At 43.8% G+C, this 20850-nt stretch overlaps 1 protein-coding gene across 1 annotated transcript in view; it reads left to right on the forward strand.

The window, feature by feature from the left end:
* The window catches only part of pgm5 (phosphoglucomutase 5), a 164336-nt gene that overhangs the window by 137953 nt on the left and 5533 nt on the right, over positions 1 to 20850 (forward strand). Inside the window, exons 8-10 of the mRNA XM_068028940.1 lie at positions 1439 to 1574; positions 2086 to 2269; positions 11572 to 11706. Coding sequence (XP_067885041.1) covers positions 1439 to 1574; positions 2086 to 2269; positions 11572 to 11706 — 455 coding nt within the window. The remainder of the gene's footprint in view (positions 1 to 1438; positions 1575 to 2085; positions 2270 to 11571; positions 11707 to 20850) is intronic.

Raw genomic sequence — 20850 nt, forward strand, 5'->3', positions numbered from 1 at the left:
ACTATTACAATGCTGGCCTTTATTTCAACACTGGAATACAAAGAGATGGAGGCTATGGCCAAGCTCTGGTCAGACCCAATTTGGTGGAATGTATCCTGCTCTGGGCACCACACTTCAGGAAGATATATTGATCTTAGAAGGAGTGTAGTGCAGATTCACCAGAATGATACCAGGGCTAAAAGGGTTAGGTTATGAGGACAGGTTGCAGAAACTAGGCTTGTATTCCCTTAACTTTAGAAGATTAAGGGTAAACTGATCAAGAACATAAGAAATAGGAGCAGGAGGAGGCTATTTGGCTCTTAGAGCCTGCTCCACCATACAATAAGATCATGGCTGATCTTCTCCCTCAACTTCACCTTCTCACACTATCTCCATTTCTCTTAATTCCTTTAGCACCCAAAAAAATCTATCAACCTCTATCTTGAATACACTCAATGATGAGCATCCACAGCTCTCTGGGGTAGAGAATTCCAAAGATTCACAACCCTTTGAGTGAAGAAATTTATCCTCATCTCCATCCTAAATGGCTGACCCCTTATTCTCAGACTGTGACCCAGTGTTCTAGATTCCCCAGTCGGGGGAACATTTTCCCAACATCTACCCTGTCAATACCCTTAAGAATGTTGTGCTTTGTTATCTTAAAAACCTCGACCAAAGAATTTCATAGGACATGCCCCCGGTGACACCTCCCTTGTGTCCTCACCCTCTTCCTCTCCCCATCTGCCTGGCTGTGCCCACTCCTGCTATGCCCCCTCCCCCTGTGCACCTTCGCCCTCTTCCCCCCCCTGGGTGCCCCCATTCTAAACCAAAATGTTCAAAATCAACTATGTTGTCATTTCAGATTGCAGTCTGTTGCAGCAATTATTTCAATAATTGTAAATAGCCCACAGCCAGCTTCTTAAATATGTAATTTGCCTGCAAACTCTTTGATTTTAAACAAGTCCTTGTCGAAAATCAACTGAGTGGGACATTAAAGCAAATCTTTTCTGATTAGCTTTGTTGCTTATTCTTCTGTCCGTGCTGCTTGGCTAACTGGGGTTTGTACTTGCCAAAAATCTATTAACAACAGAAGTTTCGCCATGTGTGGTCCTTCTAGGTAAAATTCTCAGGACACTCAGAAGCAGAGGGGAGATGTGGAGAATTTTGTTTACGCAGCAAGTTGTGGTGATCTGGAATGCGCTGACTGAAATGGCAGTGGAAGCAGACTTAAGAGTAACTTTCAAAAGGGAATTGGATTAATACTTGAAAAGGAGAAATTTGCAGGTCTATGGGGAAAGAGCAGGGGAAAGTGGGCCTAATTGGATAGCTCTTTCAAAGAGCCGGCACAGGCACGATGGGCTGAATGGCCTCCTTCTTTGCTGTATGGTTGGAAGTTAACAGAACTACAGTATGAGACCAGCTATGGACAAAATGCAGCCAATTATTTCATCTGTGACAGGGTCTGATCACATTCGAGAGAAAGACGGTCTCTGGGCTGTCCTTGCCTGGCTCTCCATCATCGCAGCCCGAAAACGGAGTGTGGAGGAGATTGTGAAGGACCACTGGGCCCGCTTTGGTCGAAATTACTACTGCAGGTGAGACAAGCGCCCACTCTGGGAGATATCGGGCCACATTGTGACGTTACAATTGAGGTCGTGACTGAAAAGTATCAGATGTGCCACTCCCTGAACTGTGAGTGACCCTCCAGTTTTGGGGAGATTTTCCTCCATCCATATCCCAGTTGGTTTGGATCCCCAATCATTGGATGATTAATGGAAGGAGCATCCTTTACTGGCCTGCACTTTCACCCACCCCATTGTCCAGTGATTACAAATCCCTTGTCACGGGTCAAAATCCTGGAACTCTGTCCAACAGCACTGTGGGAGTACCTTCACCGCATGGACTGTAGGGGTTCAAGAAGCAGGCTCACCACCACTTTCTCAAGGGCCCACTCGGGATAAATGCCAGTGACACCAACATGAGTAATAAAAAAGACTCATCTGTGTCTACAGCCCTCTGATATGCCAGTGCTGTTTTAGTTGTACAACTGTCTTGTGCCTCAGGGCCTCATCATTTCCTGCAAACTCATTTTCTGTTTATGAATAGGTTTGACTATGAGGATATTGACCCAAGGGCAGCCTACTACTTGATGAGGGACCTTGAAGCTGTCGTCGCTGAACGATCATTCACAAACCAACAATTCGCCGTTGGTAATCACAACTACACGGTGGAAAAAACCGAAAACTTTGAATACACAGATCCCGTGGATGGTATCGTAACCAGAAACCAGGTGAGAGGTCAAACTATTCTGCATGTACTCTCTTCATGGGACTAGTCAGCAGAGGAAATTGAGTGATTTTTGTGTTACCCCTTCCAAAGAAAGACTTGCATTTCTATAGCGCCTTTCACAACCCCAGGACATCCCAAACCTCTCCAATGAAGTACTTTTTAAGTGTGGTCATTATAGCAATGTACGAAACACGGCAGCCAATTTGCACACGGCAAGCTTCCACAAACGGCAATGTGATAATGACCAGATAATCTGTTTAGTGATGTCGGTTGAAGGAGAGATATTGCCCCTGTTCTTCTTCAAAATAACAACTGTGGAATCTTTTGCATCCACCTAAGAGGGCATACAGGGCCTCAGTTTAACAACAATAATAAAAGTAAAATACTGTGGATGCTGGAAATCGGAAATAAAAACAGAAAGTGCTGGAAATATTCAGCAGGTCTGGCAGCACCTGTGGAGTCAGAAACAGAGCTAACATTTTGAGTTGGATATGACTTGTCTGTAGAACCTCAGTTTAACATCTCATCCAAAGGAGAAGCATCATTCCTCCGCACTACACTGGGAGTATCAGCCTAGATTTTATACTCAAAGTGTCTAGAGTGGGACTTGAACCCATTAGCTACTGACTGAGAGATAGGATAACTGACCTACAACTGATGAACAAACACATTTATCCAACTGCTATCAAACTCAACAGTACATTTACTCATTAAAGCAGCTTCTTCTGTAATTTGAAATGTAAAAGTAACAAACCTGTCTTTAACTGGTTGAAAAATAAGACTTTGAAGCAATTTCTTCAGTCAATGAAAACCCCACTTTGTTTGAAACTTCCTCCCACTTCCAAAATTCACCAGCAGCAAGAAAGATTAAAAAAGCTTTTCTCAACGACTAACTTTTTGAAAAGCTTCGCCGACCAAAAGTTACATTTGTCAGACAATTTGACTTGAAAACCTTTAAACCTTTCCTATGGAAAGCCCAAAATTCACATGAGTTGCAGTAATTGCAAATTCCAGTGGTGCCAATTGTGAGCAAGCAGTTCCTGGTTCTGTGACTGGGGATGAAATAATACTGCAAGCGTGCTGAAGCTGCACATAGAAGATACTGTAAATAATGTGCACACGTCAAAGATTTTGATTCACCTACGTATCTTAAAGGGCCCTTTATTTCATGAAAAAGTCTACAAACCTTTTTTTTTATTTGAGATGTGGAGAATAGCCAGGAGAAGCAGACCCTCTGCTAAGGTGCCAGCTGTGGCCTAGTGGGTAGCACGCTTGCTTCTGAGTTACAAGGTTGTAGGTTTAAGTCTCTCTCCAAGGTGTTTAAACATAAAGTCCAGGCTGATGCTGTAACTATCAGTGCAGCACTGTGGAGGTGCTATCTTTTGGCTGAGATGTTAATGGTTCCTCTCTATCTACACTATCAGTTCCCATTAATATCTTGAAAACTTTGATCAAATCACCCCTTAACCTTATAAATTCCAGGAAATATAACCCTAGTCTGTGTAATCTCTTCTTGTAATTTAACCCTTGGAGTCCAGGTATCATTCTGGTAAATCTAAGCTGCACTCCCTCCAAGGCCAATATATCCTTCCTTAGGTGTAGTCTAACTAGGGCTTTGTAAAGCTGCAACATGACTTCTAACCATGCTATATAGTCTCTTCAGATCCACAAAAGCTTAAATAAGACAGCAATTCGGGGCGGCACAGTGGCGCAGTGGTTAGCACCGCAGCCTCACAGCTCCAGGGACCCAGGTTCGATTCCGGGTACTGCCTGTGTGGAGTTTGCAAGTTCTCCCTGTGTCTGCGTGGGTTTTCTCCGGGTACTCCGGTTTCCTCCCACAAGCCAAAAGACTTGCAGGTTGATAGGTAAATTGGCCGTTATAAATTGTCACTAGTATAGGTAGGTGGTAGGGAAATACAGGGACAGGTGGGGATATGGTAGGAATATGGGATTAGTGTAGGATTAGGATAAATGGGTGGTTGATGTTCGGCACAGACTCGGTGGGCCGAAGGGCCTGTTTCAGTGCTGTATCTCTAATCTAATCTAATCTAATCAGCCAGCAATAATTTGCCCTCTTAAGTGGAAAAGATCCCTCAACACTATTTTTTGAAGAAGAGCAGGACAGTTCCACCTGGTGTCCTTGCCAATATTTATCGTTCGATTGGACCTAAAAACAAATAATCTGGTCATTACCACATTGCTGTTTGTGGGATCTTGCTGTGCATAATTTGGCTGCCATGTTTCCTACATTGCAACAGTGACTACACTTCAGAAATGCTTCATTGGCTGTAAAGCACCTTGGGACGTCCTGACATTCTGAAAGGCGATATATAACTTTTTTTCAATTCTTTCATGGGATGTGAGCGTCACTGGGAGCCCAGCATTTATTGCCCATTTTTAATTGCCCTTGCATACCAAATGGAAGTGTTTCTTTTTTTCATGGGCTTGTATCCCACAGCTGAATGTCAGGGTGACTGTATTCGGATGTTAACTTGGAGGAGAATATTCGTGGAAGCAGTCTTATAAACGATACGTCTGCTTTATAATGAAATTCCAATTCCTGTATTCCCTGAATATCTGTACTGGGGACGTCTCAGGAATTCAAAGCATCCCAGACTCCTCAGTGATATCTGATTGCTGTCTAATTTAAGCTTTCATGGGTCCCAAGAGACTATATAGTATACTTAGAAGTTATGCTTCAGCTACAGTTAGACCAATCCTGGAGAACTGTTAGTTCTGGGCACCACATCTTAGGAAGGATATATTGGCCTTGTAGAGAACGTTGTTTAGATTTACTAGATTGATACCTGGACTCCAAGGGTTAAATTTATGAGGAGAGATTACACACAGAACGCTTGTATTCCCTGCAAATTAGAAGGTTAAGGGGTGATTTGATTGAAGTTTTCAAGGTATTAAGGGGAACTGATAGGGTAGATAGAGAGTAACTATTTCCACTGGTTGGGCAGCTTAGGACTAGGGGCATAGCCTAAAAATTAGAGCCAAACCTTTCAGGAGTGAAATTAGGAAACACTTCTACACACAAAGGGTGGTAGAAGTTTGGAATCCTCTTCCGCAAACAGCAGTTGATACTGGGTCAATTTTTATTTATTCATTCATGAGATGTGGGTGTCGCTGGCTAGGCCAGAATTTATTGCGCATCCCTAATTGCCCTTGAGAAAGTGGTGGTGAGCTGCCTTCTTGAACCACTGCAGTCCTCGGGGTGTAGGTACACCAACAGCGCTATTAGGAAGGGAGTTCCAGGATTTTGACCCAGCAACAGTGAAGGGACAGCAATATAGTTCCAAGTCAGGATGGTGTATGGCTTGGAGGAGAACTTGCAGGTGGTGGTATTTCCATACATCGCCTGCCCTTGTCCTTCTAGGTGGTAGAAGTCATGGGTTTGGAAGTTGCTGTCGAAGGAGTCTTGCTGAGTTGCTGCAGTGCATCTTGTAGATAGTGGTGAAGGGAATGAATGTTGAAGGCGGTGGATGGGGTGTCAATCAGGCAGGCTGCTTTGTCCTGAATGGTGTCGAGCTTCTTGAGTGTTACTGAAGCTGCATTCATCCAGGTAAGTGGACAGTAATCCATCACACTCCTGATTTATGCCTTGTAGATGGTAGACAGGCTTTGGGGAGTTAGGAGGTGAGTTACTCACTGCAGGATTCCTAGCCTCTGACCTGCTCTTGTAGCCACAGTATTTATGTGGCTGGTCCAGTTCCGTTTCTGGTCAAAGGTAACCCCCCAGGATGTTGATGATGGGAATTTCAACAATGGTAATGACATTGAAAATCTAGGGGAAATGGTTAGATTCTCTCTTTTTTGAGATGGCCATTGCCTTGTGTGGCGCAAATGTTACTCAATTGTTAATATTAAATCTGTGATTGAAAGAATCTTGCAACACAGAAGGATTCCATTTGGTCCATCATGTCTGTGCCAGCTCTTTGACATTTCTGTTAACTATATCTATTAGTGTATATGGAGCAAAGTTGGGTATATGGTGTTAAGTCACTGATCAGCCATGATCTTATTGAATGGCAGAACAGGCTCGAGGGGCTAAATGGCCTCCTCCTTTTCCGATGTTCTTAAGTTCCTAATCAGACCTGAGGAGTGCTGACTGTTAGACCAAATCCTGTAACGTTATTCTCAAAAGTAAAATGAAAGGGTTAATATTTGTTTGAACAACCACCAATATATAATAGCTAGCAAATTGTAAGCTGCCCCACCAGTTTTATCAATAATTATACTACCATTTCTGTATTTACGATAATTTTTTGCATATTATAAAATATATAAAAGCAACACTACCCAGGAAAAGGTTCAGGAAATGAACTTCAGGTCTAATTGAATCCTCCCTAATTGGGGTTTGTGGATTTAGTCTCAATTACCCTACTTCGAAATCTACATTTTATGTCCTTTGCCAAATATTTACATTTCATTTTATAAATGTCCCTGTGATTGCACCATATGTAAAGGAGGATGGTTGTGATGTTATGTTTGTTACAAAACTAGTTTTACTGGAATGGTTCCAGGGATGAGGGATTACCTGGATAAACCATAGAAATTATTCTCCTTGGAGCAGAGAAGGCTAAGAGGAAATTTGATAGAGGTATTTAAAATAATGAAGGGTTTAGATGTAGTAAATAACGAGAAATTGTTTCCAGTGGCTGAAGGGCGCAGATTTAAGTTGATTTTCAAAAGAACCAGATGTGACATGAGGAAAAACATTTTTACACACTTTGTAATGCACTGCCTGATAGGGTGATGGAGACAGATTCAATAATAGCATTCACAGGAAATTGGATAAATACTTGAAGGAGAAAACAAAATGCAGGGATATGGGGCAAGAGTGGGTTGGATAGCTTTTCAATAGACCCAATGAGCTGAATGGTTTCCTTCTGTGCAGTATCGTTTTATGATTCTATGATTCTACTCAGTGGCTGCTTGATTCATCTTGTAACATGAGTTTGACCCGTCAGAAGAAATTTACTAGAATGATGCCAGAGATAAAGGACTTCAGTGATGTGGAGAGATGAGAGAGACTGGGATTTTTCTCCTTAAAGCAGAGAAGGGTAAAGGAAAATTTCATAGAGGTGTTGAAAATTATGAGAGGCTTTGATAGAGTAAATAAGGAGAAACTGGTTCCACTGGAAGGAGGGTCAGTAACCAGAGGACACAAATTTACAGAAATTGGCAAAAGAACCAAAGGTGACATGAGGAAAACATCTTTTATGCTGCAAGTTGTTACGTGCTTTCTGAAAGGGCAGTGGAAGCAGATTCAATAGTAACTTTCAAAAGTGAATTGAATAAATTTTTGAAAAGGAAAAATTTGCAGGGCTATGTGGGAAACAGCAGGTGAGTGGGACTGTTGGATAGCTCTTTTATAGAGCTGACACTGGCACAATGGGCTGAATGGCCCCCTTTTGTACTGTATCATCCTATGATGATTCTATGATCCAGTCATGATCTAGTTTCTGGTTGGTGCATGAGCTCCAAGATCCAATGCATAAATGGGTACAAGCTGGTATGGAATTGGAAGCCTTGGAGTCAATGGAGTTCAATGTGGGGAAGTGTGAGATCATCCACTTTGGACCTACGAAAGATACATCGGTGTAGTTTGTTAATGGCATGAAGCTAGGAATGGTGGAGCAGCAGAGAGATTTAGGGGTCCGTACAAAAATCACAAAAGCCTAGTGGACAGGCACAAAAAATAATTTAAAAGGCTAATGGAATGTTGGCCTTTATCTCAATAGAGCTGGAATACAAAGAGGTGGAAGTTATGCTACACTTACAGAAAGCTCTGGTTAGATCCCATCTGGAGTACTGCATTCAATTCTGGGCACTGCACCTCAGGAAGGGTATACTGGCATTGGAGGGAGTGCATTGCAGATTCACCAGAATGAAATTGGGGCTAAAAGGCTTGCATTCCCTTGAGTTTAGAAGACTAAGGGGTGATCTAATTGAGGTGTTTAAGATGATTAAGAGATTTGATAGGGTAGGTAGAGAGAAACTATTGCCTCTGGTGGCGGGGGGAGGGGGAATGCAGAGTCCAGAACAAGGGGGCAGAACCTTAAAATTAGAGCTAGGCCATTCAGGGGTGATGTCAGGAAGCATTTGTTCTAGAAATCTGGAAGTCTCTCCCAAAAAACTGCTGAGGATGGGGGTCAATTGAAAATTTCAAAACTGAGTTATGGAACCAAGAAGGGTAGATGAAGTTAAAATACAGATTAGCCATGGTCTGATTAAATAGCGGAGCAGACTCGAGGGGCTGAATGGCCTCCTCCTGTTCCTTACTTAGAGCGGCCACAATGATGTCTGATGCAGTGGAAGCTGATTTTCTGGGGGCGTGGGTGGGGGGGGGGGGGTGGAGAGTGGGGGATGCGGGGTGGTGGTGGTGGGGGGAAGGGGTTAATTCAGTACACTGTGGAGATTTTTTGAAGTTGGTGCACTTGGACATTCTGTTCCAACATGGCCAGCTCCCTCGGTCAGCAACTCCCGAGAGCTGACGGCCGAACGCTTGTTTAAAGGAGAGGCGAGAGCTTCACCTGCCACATGCTGGAAGATATCATTCACGAGGGAGTTCATGATGCTCATGACCTTGGAGGAGATGCCAATGTTGGGGTGAACCTGCTTAAAGAAAGACTTGCATTTATATAGCGCCTTTCACTGCTACTGGATGTCCCAAAGTGCTTTCCCGCCAATTAAGTACTTGCTGAAGTGTAGGCACTGTTATAATGTAGGAAACACGGCAGCCAATTTGCGCACAGCAAGATCCCACAAACTGCAGTATGATACTGAGTGGATAATCTGTTTTAAGTGATGTTGATTGAGGGATTAATGTTGGTAGGACACCAGGGCAAGCTCCCCTGTTCTTCAAAATAGTGGTCATGGGAACATTTACTTCCACCTGTGGGGCCAGACAGGGCCTTGGTTTAACATCTCATCCAAAAGATAGCACTGCACAGCACTACACTCCAACGTCAGCCTGGATTTTATACTCAAGTCTTTGGAGTGGGGCTTGAACCCACAACCTTCTGACTCAGAGGCTACCCAGTGAGCCACTTGTAGCTGGAGTAGCACACCTTCTTTTACCTTCTTCTCTTCTTGCCAGCCTCCCCGGCTGCTGCTTTCTGAGGTTTTACTCCGCCCCACCCCTGTACTAAAGCCGACTCTGATTGCAGAAAGTGGAAAACGTTCCTCTCATACAAACATACAACATTGATGGGCAGGAAGAGGCCAGCTGGTTCAGCAAGCCTGACCCACACCATGAGGGCTGGAACATCCTAACTAAACACTCCCAACCCCACTTCCCACCTCTCATACCCACTCCCTCCCCCCCATTCCCTCCCCCTACAGCCTTATAATCTCCTGGGAGCGGCAAAAACAGAAAGGAAAAATCCAGGGTCAATAAGGGAGAAAGTTCAGTGGAGAATTCCTCTCCAAACACCACAGGCAATCAAAACCAGGCCAGGGGATCACATAATCCAACGCTAACCTTGATGTGAGCAAATACTGTTCCCAAAAAATGCACATACACATTTATAAACATAATTTGACTTTTTTAATATACTTTATAAACACATACCTCTTTCTATTTCCTTTTCTCGATGTTGCCCGAAAACAACTTTTGAAGGATTTGGTTTAATTAATTTTCATTCTGACTTAAAATAATGTGCCCAAATGTAAATGTTTATATTCTCAGGGAATGATTCAGGGAATTTTCAATATTTCTTTGGTAAAAATATACTGACATTCACTAATTACATCTCTGATACATCCTTGTCTCTGAAATATGTCCATTTGGGTGCCAACTATGGCCCAGTGGGAAACATTTTCAGCTGTGAGTCAAAAGGTTGTGGGTACAAGATCCACTCCAGAGACCTAAGCACATAATCTAGGCTGATACTCCCAGTGCAGTACAGAGGGAATGATGCACTGTTGGAGGTGCTGTCTTCTGGATGAACTGGTTAAGCTAAGGCCCTCTCTGCCCTCTCAGGTGAATGTAAAAGATCCTATGGCCATTATATTGATGAAGAGCAGGGAACGTTCCCCTCAATGTCCTGGCCAATAATTATCCCTCAACCAAAATCACTAAAAACAAGTTATCTGATGATTATCACATTGCTGTTTGTGGGATCATGCTGTGCACAAATTAGCTGCCTTGTTTCCTACACTACAACAGTGACTACACTTAAAAAGTACATCCATTGGCTGTAGAGCACTTTGGGACATCTTGAGGTTGTGAAAGGCGCTATATAAATGTAGTTCTTTCTTTAGTGTCTATGCCAGAATGAAAACTTCTTGGAACTTTTGTTCTGAGCATACAGAAACCTGCACCCTCTGCCACCTCCCACATATGCCCTTCCTTTGGGTGATTAGTGTTTTTGTGAATTATGGTGATATACCAATTTGCGCACAGCAAGCTCACACAAACAGCAATGTGAGAATTACCAGGTCATCTATTTTAGTGATGCTGGTTGAGGGATAATAGAAATCAGGCAGTTTCTAGAATGGGCGTCGATCCACCATGCCAACTTAATGCCTCTTTACCAGGTTGAAAATCTAACCCGTTGTTATCCACAGAGGTGACAGCAATGCCCGAATAGGGTTGCCAACTCTGGTTGGTCGTATTCCAGGAGGTTTCATCATATGACCCCACCTCACCTCACCCAACACATTCAAACTCTCTGTGACTAGTCTTCCAACAGCCAATTAGAAAGCCAACAGACTCACCATTAGCTGATTGGATGATTCCTGACTGCCAATCAAACAACATTTCTTCCCCACTTCCAATAGTTTTCGATCAAAAACAACATTCTTCAAAGAACATGAAAAAAATCACCGCCTTTTCTTTTTAATGCCCTGATGATTTTTCTCCTGGAGATTAATCTTCAATTCCTTGAGACTCCAGAGCAATCCTGGAGGGTTGGCAACCCTATGCCTGATTTATCCTACAACACCAGCACCTTGGTTTGGGTGACACCATCACCAGGAACGCTACGAGGTAAGAAAACCACCGGTGTGTGGCGATTTTCAATCAATGTTTCCTCTTGGAGTTGATGCCCTGTTGATTGAGAATGGTATTGTCTAGGACTGTTCCTGGCCACTGCACCTGATTTATTCTCAGCTGTCGCACAGCATTACAGGAATTCAAGCAATGAGTCAAGACATTTGGTGTCACATCCTCCTTTTAGATTGAGCCACAGTGACAAATTTGTCTCCATTACGTGTTAAAGCTACCAGTAGTCATACGTCCCCAAGGCAAAAACTGTGTGGTGACTAAAGTCTTTTATTCTCTTTTCACAGGGGCTGAGATTGACATTCACGGATGATTCTAGACTCATATTTAGACTGAGCGGAACTGGGAGTATGGGATCTACAATCAGGATCTATGCGGAGATTTATGAGCGGGACCGCAGCAGGATCGACATGGATCCCCAGGTAACACAAGCAACTAAGGTACAGGTCGTTTTACAGAGGGTAACTACTGGTTCATTGCTAAATCCAACAGTTATGTTGTGCCTTTGACATAGAAATAAAACCATCTCAAGGTGCTTCACAAAAGCATTATCAGTCAGAAATAAACATTGAGCCCAAGAAAGTGTTATTAGGTCGAGTAATAACAACATTGATCAAAGAGGTGAATTTTAAGATGGAGTGGAATTTTCACACTAATGTTCACTAACACACTTTTGGAGGAATAGGAATCTTTCAGATCAGCACTGAATGTGAACCAGACACATCCATTAGCACTTTTCACTGATATTTTTACTCACAATTGCTTTAACACTAAAATTATCAAGAACAACTTGTATTTATATAACGCCGTTAACATGGCAAAATATCCCAAGACGCTTCACACAAACACAAAAATCTGATACTGAGCCACACGAGGAGATTGGGAGAGGTGACCAAAAGCTTGGTCCAAGAGGTAGAATTTAAGGATTTCTTAAAAGAAGAAAGAGAGGCGGAGAGGATTATAGAATCATAGAATGGTTACAGCACAGAAGGAGGCCATTCAGCCTGGCTGTTTTCAAGTGCATCTCTGCAAGTCCCACTCCCCCACCTTTTCCCTGTAGCCCTTCAAATTTTTTCTCTTCAGATGCTTATCCAATTCCCTTTTAGAAACCACGATTGAATCTGCCTCCACCACAGTCTCAGGCAGTGCATTCCAGATCCAAGGGAGGGAATTCCAGAGCTTAGGACCAGGCAGCTGATGGCACGAGCACTAATAGCGGAGTGAAGGTAATTGGGGATGTGCAGGAGGCCAGAATTTGAATAGCCCAGAGATCTCGGAGAATTGTGAGGCTGGAGGAGGTTGCAGAGATAGGGAGGGGGCGGGGCCATGGAGGGATTTGAAAACAAGGATGAGAATTTTAACTTGTACGTGGGTTGCAGAACGAGATGGAACATTGAACGTCTGTGCCTGGGCTGTCAATCCAAACAATGTGGATAGGATAAAAAGTCTTTAAAAAATTAGCTTTATTTCTGACTGAAACAGAAGGGAATGCTGAGGATTGAATCGAAGTTTTAAAATGGATCATATTAATTTTGTGTGATGACAGCATGACAAAAACGGCACATGACTATCTACCCACTAAATCAAAGCACTATGGGGGTCATTTTAAACCAGTTGGAACTTGCTGCCTGTTTTTATTCCCTGTACAATGGGGGGAGGCCAAAACAGTTCCTGCTAGGAGGTGGGTTAAGATTACAGCCCACCAAATCCACCCCTCTACCCTTAACTCCGCTTTTTCATGAAGGCATTTCTCCTTAAAAAGGGCAACAACAACAAAAAAATGATCAGCTACCAAGAATGTTTCTGGGGTGGGGAGGTGGGGGAACAACTGTTCAGAGGCAGACGTTAGTGCCAGAGAATTTGTAAGTGAGGAGCGGTTTTGCTTCCTTGCCAAGATTTTTGCTTTAACCTCTGGATGACAATTGCTACGATCACCGTTGTGCTTGGTCAGCTACTCTCAGCATTTATGGTCAAGTTGAGTTCGAGTAGTGAATAATTGCTGCTGAGTCTGTAATAAGCTCATTGTCTGGAAGAGGAATAGCAGTTGAATATATGTACCTGGTCATAGTCAAACCCAAAGACGGTATTGGAGAGCTGCAATCATATTGGAATTCAGTTTCCAGTGGCAGGAGGGCCAGTAATTGGAGGACACAGATTTAAGATAATTGGAAAAAGAACCAGAGGGGTAGATGAGGACAAATGTATTCATGCAGTGAGTTTTTGTGATCTGGAATGCACTGCCTGAAATGGTGGTGGAAACAGATTCAATAATAACTTTCAAAAGGGAATTGGATAAATATTTGAAAAGGAAAAATTTGCAGGCCACGGGGAAAGAGCAGGGGGAGTGGGACTAATTGGATAGCTCATTCAAAGAGCTGGCACAGGCATGATGGGCAGAATGGCCTCCTTTTGTGCTGTATCATTCTACTGTTCTAAGATGTTTGCTTTGCTACTGATGAAAATGTATCGAAAAATTTAATAAGAATGGTTCAAATCACAAGAGGGAGAAGTGAGCAGAGAAGAATAGTCACCTACGTTATAGTCTCAGCCTCAGTGTACATTATGTTAGGACCAGGTGAGAAAAGGTGTCTAGGCATCTCTATCAGCCTTCACCTGGTCTTATTGTAACAGGATTTAATTTTAAACACACTGTGTTTTGAGCACCCCCTTGGTGAATCCTTGTTCACCACTTGTTCAGAGGGAGTTTGGTGTACTTGTCCATAGATCACTGAAGGCAGCAGCACAGGTAGATAAGGTGGTTAGGAAAGCATATGGGATACTTGCCTTTATTAACCGAGGCATAGAATGTAAGAGCAGGGAGATTATGATGGAGCTGTATAAAACGTTAGTTAGGCCACACCTGGAGTACTGTGTACAGTTCTGGGCACCACACTATAGGAAGGATGTGATTGCCCTGGAGAGGGTGCAGAGGAGATTCGCCAGGATGTTGCCTGTAAAGAGGTTTAAGGCAATATCAGAAGACTTTCTTGTTACTGTGCTTCGAGCTCACTGTAGTCCTTTTGTAGGTAATTCTTGCTTTTCGTTGGGGCCCAGTATTCCAAAGCTGGTGATAAAGAGATAAGCAGATAGGAGAGAGGTCTTTTCCAGTCCAGGAGCAAACAGCTTTCTGAGTTTTAAAACTCTGTGACAAGTTCAAATTCACAAAACTTCAACAGCGTTAGTCATGTGACTAAACAGGTCTGACCACGCCTGTTTGTGCATTCGGCCATCATAGTAGTTAACCTGGAATGCTAGCCTCTCCACCTTCAATGTCTGGTAATCAAAAGTCCCATTGTGGATTAAATTGGAGCAGGGAGTGGCCCCTTTGTCTTTTCCAAGTACTGTCTGTTACTATGCAAATATCTTTCCAGTCAGGGGCTTGGCAACCCCTTGTAATAGGCCTTCTTTTCTTCCCAGCAACAATTTTAAAATTTAATGTCCATGTGGCGAAATATGTGTCTCATTCTTGACAGGAGGGGGGCCTACATGACAATTATAAAAAGTTATGGACAGCTCAATCAAACACCAGGCTGCATGGTGCAAACCCTAGCGACAGGTGGTAACTCAATAACTGCAATTCTACACATGCAAGTGCTCTGTGGGGTAAGTCGCCAGTCTGGGCTGTGGAGTTAAGGAGAAAGGGATGGAAGTTTCCCCAATTATGAGAAGGGAAAATCAGAGGCCTACACAGTCTTCCAGAAGCCTCCTCAAGTACTGGCAGAGGCCCAAGGATGTCTCTTTTCCTCCTGTCTGCCTAACAGCAACAACAACTTGCATTTATATAGAATAAAATAAAAACAACTACACTTCTCAACTACACTTCTTCACACCCTGCCTCCTATAAGGACTCCATTACATTCTCCCAGTTTCTCCGTCTCCGGCGCATCTGCTCTGATGATGCTACCTTCCATGACAGCGCTTCTGATATGTCTTCCTTTTTCCTCAACCGAGGATTCCCCCCCCTCCCCCCCCACTGTGGTTGACAGGGCCCTCAACTGTGTACAGCCCATTTCCTGCACCTCTACCCTCACCCCTTCCCCTCCCTCCCAGAACCACGACAGGGTTCCCCTTGTCCTCACTTTCCACGCCATCAGCCTCCATATCCAAAGGATCATCCTCCGCCATTTCCGTCACCTCCAGCGTGATGCCACTACCAAACACATCTTCCCCTCCCTTCCTCTGTCAGCATTCCGAAGAGATCATTCCCTCCGCGACACCCTGGTCCACTCCTCCATTACCCCCACCACCTCGACCCCTTCCCACAGCACCTTCCCCTGCAATCGCAGGAGGTGTAATACCTGCCCATTTACCTCCTCTCTCCTCATTATCCCAGGCCCCAAACACTCCTTTCAGGTGAAGCAGTGATTTACTTGTACTTCTTTCAATGTAGTATACTGTATTCGCTGCTCACAATGTGATGTCCTCTACACTGGGGAGACCAAACGTAGACTGGGTGACCGCTTTGCACAACACCTCTGCTCAGTCCAAAAGCATGACACCGAGCTTCCGGTTGCTTGCCATTTCAACACTCCCCCCCTGCTCTTATGCTCACATCTCTGTCCTGGGATCGCTGCAGTGTTCCAGTGAACATCAACGCAAGCTCGAGGAACAGCATCTCATCTACCGATTAGGCACACTACAGCCTGCCGGACTGAACATTGAGTTCAATAATTTCAGAGCATGATGGGCACCCCATCTTATTTTGTTCAGTTTGCCAAGCCACTGTTTTTTTTCATGTTTGTGCTTGTAACTGTTCAGTTTTCAGTCCATTAACACCCTATCTGAACTAATGCTTTGTCTTTCAAAACACCATTAACATATTATTTGCCTTTGCTCCTTGACCTTCTGGTCAGCGAATCTGTGACCTTGTCCTATTTACAGCTTCTCCTTTGTTATCTCTTGTCCCACCCCCACTTTACTTGCTTAAAACCTTTCACATTTCTAATATTTGCCAGTTCTGATGAAGGGTCACTGACCTGAAACGTTAACTCTGCTTCTCTCCCCACAGATGCTGCCAGACCTGCTGAGTATTTCCAACATTCTTGTTTTTATTTCAGATTTCCAGCATCTGCAGTATTTTGCTTTTAATTTATTGCATTTATATAGCATCTTTAACATAGTAAAACATCCTAAGCTGCTTCACAGGAGCGATTATCAAACAAAATTTGCCACATAAGGAAATATTAGGACAGGTAGCCAAAAAGCTTGGTCAAAAAGCTAGGTTTTATGGAATGTCTTAAAGGAGGAGAGAGGTAGGAAGGCGGAGTGATTTCGGGAGTGAATTCCAAAGCCCAGGCAGCTGAAAACATGGCCACCAATGGTAGAGCAATGGAAATCAGGGGTGTGCGAGAAGCCAGAATTGGAGGAGTGCAGAGATCTTGGAAGGTTGGGCTAGAGGAGGCTACAGAGATAACGAGTGGGGACGAAGTCAGGGAGGGATTTGAAAAAAAGATAAGAATTTTATATTCAAGGTATTGCCAGATATGGAGCCAGTGTAGATCAGTGAGCACGGGAGTGATGGATGAACAGGATTTGGTGCGAGTTAGGATATGGGCATCGAGTTTTGGATGAGATGAAGTTCACAGAATGTGTATGGTGGGATGTGGGCCAGGAGACTATTGGAATATTGGAATAGTCAAGTCTGAAGCTAATGAAGATATGGATGAGTTAAATATATGCATTTTGCAAAGTGGAAGAATGGTAGGATTTAAAGAAAAAGCTGATAGAGCATGAACAGACATGTTTGATCAATGATGAATAGCACTGTGATGTACATAAACGCAAGCCCTCTAGGTTTGGCGGCACAGAAGGGTAGTGATCAAAGTGGACATACCTATAATACCAACTAACTGAGTGGAATATCTCATACAAGTCTATAGATAGCTGAGCTTCCATTAACATCAACATCACTTTCATTACGCTGCTTACACAAGTATCATTTTCCAGACACTATGGCAGTGTTGGGCGAACAGTTGTTTAATGGAACATTAGTAATAGCCATGCTGCTGCTGAACATGTTAGTGCTGAGACTCAACAGTTAGTAGCACTTTTAGCAGTCTCAGTCCAGTTTGTCCTTAATCTTTAATCATCGATTTCTTGTTAACTGATCTCTCAGTAACCGGCCTCTCATTAATTTGGGGCAGCAGTGATTAACTAGACAAACCCAGCATTTGCAGTCAATCCCACATTTCGGGCTGGATTTTTGTTCTGAAGGTGGGGCTACCAGCGCCGGGTCGAAAAGGCAGGGGGAGCCACGCCACTGCATTTTCTCGGCCCCACCGGAGCGATCGTCCGGTCTTTTTGTGTCAAAGTTTTAGCAGGCAGTGTCTTTAAAGGGATGGGGTTCCCCCTTCCAAGAGCTTCTGGCCAATCAGAGGGCTGGCAGCTCAGCAGTATCAGCAGCACCACTGGGAGCAGTGGACAGTGCTGGTACTGAAGAGGCCCCAGACCCAAGCCCAATGGTGGAACCCCTGACCAGAGGTAGGTGAGGCAGGATTGCCGGGGCCTGTCCAGAAGGCCCCGGTGAGGGGGAGCTGGGGGATGGTCTTGCCGTCCAGGGCGAGGGAGGAGTCCCGGGGGGAGAATTAGTTCCCGGTGGGGGTCCTCCATGGGCCACAAATTGCCCACGGAGGAGGGACCACCTCCCACCTCCCCCCACAACCAAGCCCGCAGGGAGGGGGCTTCGTTTTACAAGGCGCCTTCCCGCCTGGAGCAGACCCAACCCGCCACTGGTAAGATCCCAGTGGCAGCGGTAAGAGGCCCCTAATTGGCCGTTGATAGGCCACTTCAGGGCTTCAATTGGCCTCTGGGCAGGAAGGCCGTCGTCGGCCCATCCCGCCCCTGGGAAGATCGATGGCTGATGGGGAGGTGATGGCCCTCCGCCCCGCCGCACCCTCCCCCTACCCCACCACATCGTGATACTCCATGCTCCCCCAGCCTCCGATTTGACCTCGAGGTGGACAGGGGGACCTGTAAAATTCAGACCTTTATCTTTCAATAACTGATATGAATATAGGAACAAGAGGACGTGATTTAATCCCTCGAACCTGTTGCACCATTCAGTTAGATCATGGCTGATCTTTATCTTAACTCCATCTACCTGCTTTGGTTCCATGACCCTTAATATCCTTGCCTGACAAAAGTCTATTAATCTCAGTATCAACAGCTTTTTGGAGGAGACAGTTCAGATTTCCACTACCTTTTCTGTGAAGAAGTATTTGTATAGAACACTGGTTGGGCCTCAACTGAAGTATTGTGTCCAGTTCTGGGCACCATACTCTGGGAAAGAAGTGAAAGCATTGGAGAGAGTGCAGAAAAGGTTCACGAGAATGGTTCCAGGGATGAGGAACATCAGTCAAGTAGATTGGTTGGAGAAGCTGGGAATGTTTTCTTTGGTGAAGAGATCGTTGCGAGGAGATTTGATAGAGGTGTTCAAAATCATGATGGGTCTGGACAGGGTAGATATGGAAAAAGTTTTCCAAATTGGTGGAGCAATCAAGAACAAGAGGGCACAGATTTAAGGTAATTGGCAAAAGAAGCAATGGCAACATGAGGAAAAACTTTTTCACAAAGCAAGTGGTTGGGATCTGGAATGCACTGCCTGAGAGTGTGGTGGAGACAGGTTTAATTGAGGCATTCAAAGGGGAATTGGATTGTTATATGAAAAGGAAGAATGTGCAGGGCTACGGGGAGCAGGCCGGGGAGTGGCACTAGCTAAACTCTTTTGGAGAGTCGGCACAGACACGATGGTCTGAATGGCCTCCTTCTGCGCTGTAACAATTCTGTGGTTCTATAATTCTGATTCTGACACCACCCCTAAATCGCCTAGGTCTCAATTTAAGGTTTTGCCCATTGTTATTAACTGCTGTCTTGTCAGCCAATCACTCATTAACCCATCTCTTGTTAACGTGGGGCAGCAGTGGGACCTCAGCAATTAACCTTTGACTCCCTCGTGTGGAGGAGGGGAAGGTCAGCCTAGGATGGTGCCTCTGATTACTGTTCAGTCAGCCTGTTGGGAGCCTCCCATAGTCAAATAGCTAACACTCACTGGAAAATCACTGGGGTAAGATACCAAAGCTTCTGCAAAGACTAGGCAGAGAATCAGGAGAGCAGATTAACTTCAGGTGGGAATAACGTTTGAAACATACTTTCATAGTATTTTAGTTACCTGAGTTTTCGGTGAGGAAGGTTAATGACCTTCTGATTCTCAGTGACTGCTGCAGTTAGGCTTGACATACCACAAGGAGGCGCAGTTAATTCACGTTCCAAAACATTTCTAAATTTCCCTTCCACATTTCCTAAATTATTTTGTATACAACCAGGAGCAGATTCAACAAACATTATGGGATTGAGTTCCCGTTTATTCCCATTTGTTATATCAGCATCATCCGGGTGGAATCAGCCAAGCCAATGGAAAAGATCAGGCAGTTTTGAAACATAAGTGAGTTATACCCCAAACCACTTACGCCTGTGTTTTCAGCGCACCTTTATGCTGGATCAGGCATGGCCCAAAACACCGGCCGCACCCCTGATCAGTATTGCCAAATTCCGTGGATTGCGCCAATTCAGGAAGGCTTTTCAAATGCGCTTAGTTTCTTAAAGACGCACAGGTGCTAGGAGGCATGTTTTAAAAATCTTTTCATATCAAGAAATAGTTAATATACTAAGAAACTAACTGGTCTACACCGATTAAAGTATGAAATGGTTCAGTGACTTTTTAAAGTCATTTTCAGTGATTTTAAATCGAGTTACTCACAGGTGGAGACTGGACACACTTATTAAAAATGCTTATTTTTGTGATAAACCCATTTTGAGCTATATTAATAAAATTGTACCGGGGTTACCACTCATAAATATATCAAGGAATAATTTTTAATGAAAAAAGAAAAGATTGCATTCTATTACACTGTCCAGTTGCATTGTCTCTCGGAAGCTCTTGTGTTTGTGATCATGCAAATGAATTTGAGTGCAATTTCAAATGCATTTTGAGAACAATTTCTTCATTACCCCCAAGGTGGAAACTCTAACACCACAATTTTATTTTTCACTTGGGAATAATATTAAAATTGAAAGCACAGCCGTGGAAATCTATTGCTGTCCAAGTAATTTACAGTAGCAGAATGGGAGCTTGCTGTTTTGATGTGTACTTGCTTCATGATGAATACACAACTAGCATGTCAAGAGATTTTAACACCAGGAATATGCAATAATAATAATGGAGCTTGTAAGATTCATATCTCATCCCATTTAATTATTCAGATTGTAATTGATACAAAATTAAAATATGTTATTAAAAAGAGAGACTCGCATTTATATAGCAGCTTTCATGACCTCAGGATGTCCCAAAGTGCTTTACAGCCAATGAAGTATTTTTGAAGTGTAGTCACTGTTGTAATGTGAAAACGTGACAACTGAATTGCACACAGCAAGCTCTCACAATGTGATAACAACCCGATTTTTTTTTTGTGATGTTGGTTGAGGGATAAATATTGGTCAAGACACCGAGGAGAACTCCCCTGCTCTTCTTCGAAGTAGTCCATGGGATCTTTTACATCCACATTAGTGGG

The sequence above is a fragment of the Heterodontus francisci genome, chromosome 4 (genome assembly GCF_036365525.1).
Source record: "Heterodontus francisci isolate sHetFra1 chromosome 4, sHetFra1.hap1, whole genome shotgun sequence".
In the NCBI taxonomy this organism is placed as follows: Eukaryota; Metazoa; Chordata; class Chondrichthyes; order Heterodontiformes; family Heterodontidae; genus Heterodontus; species Heterodontus francisci.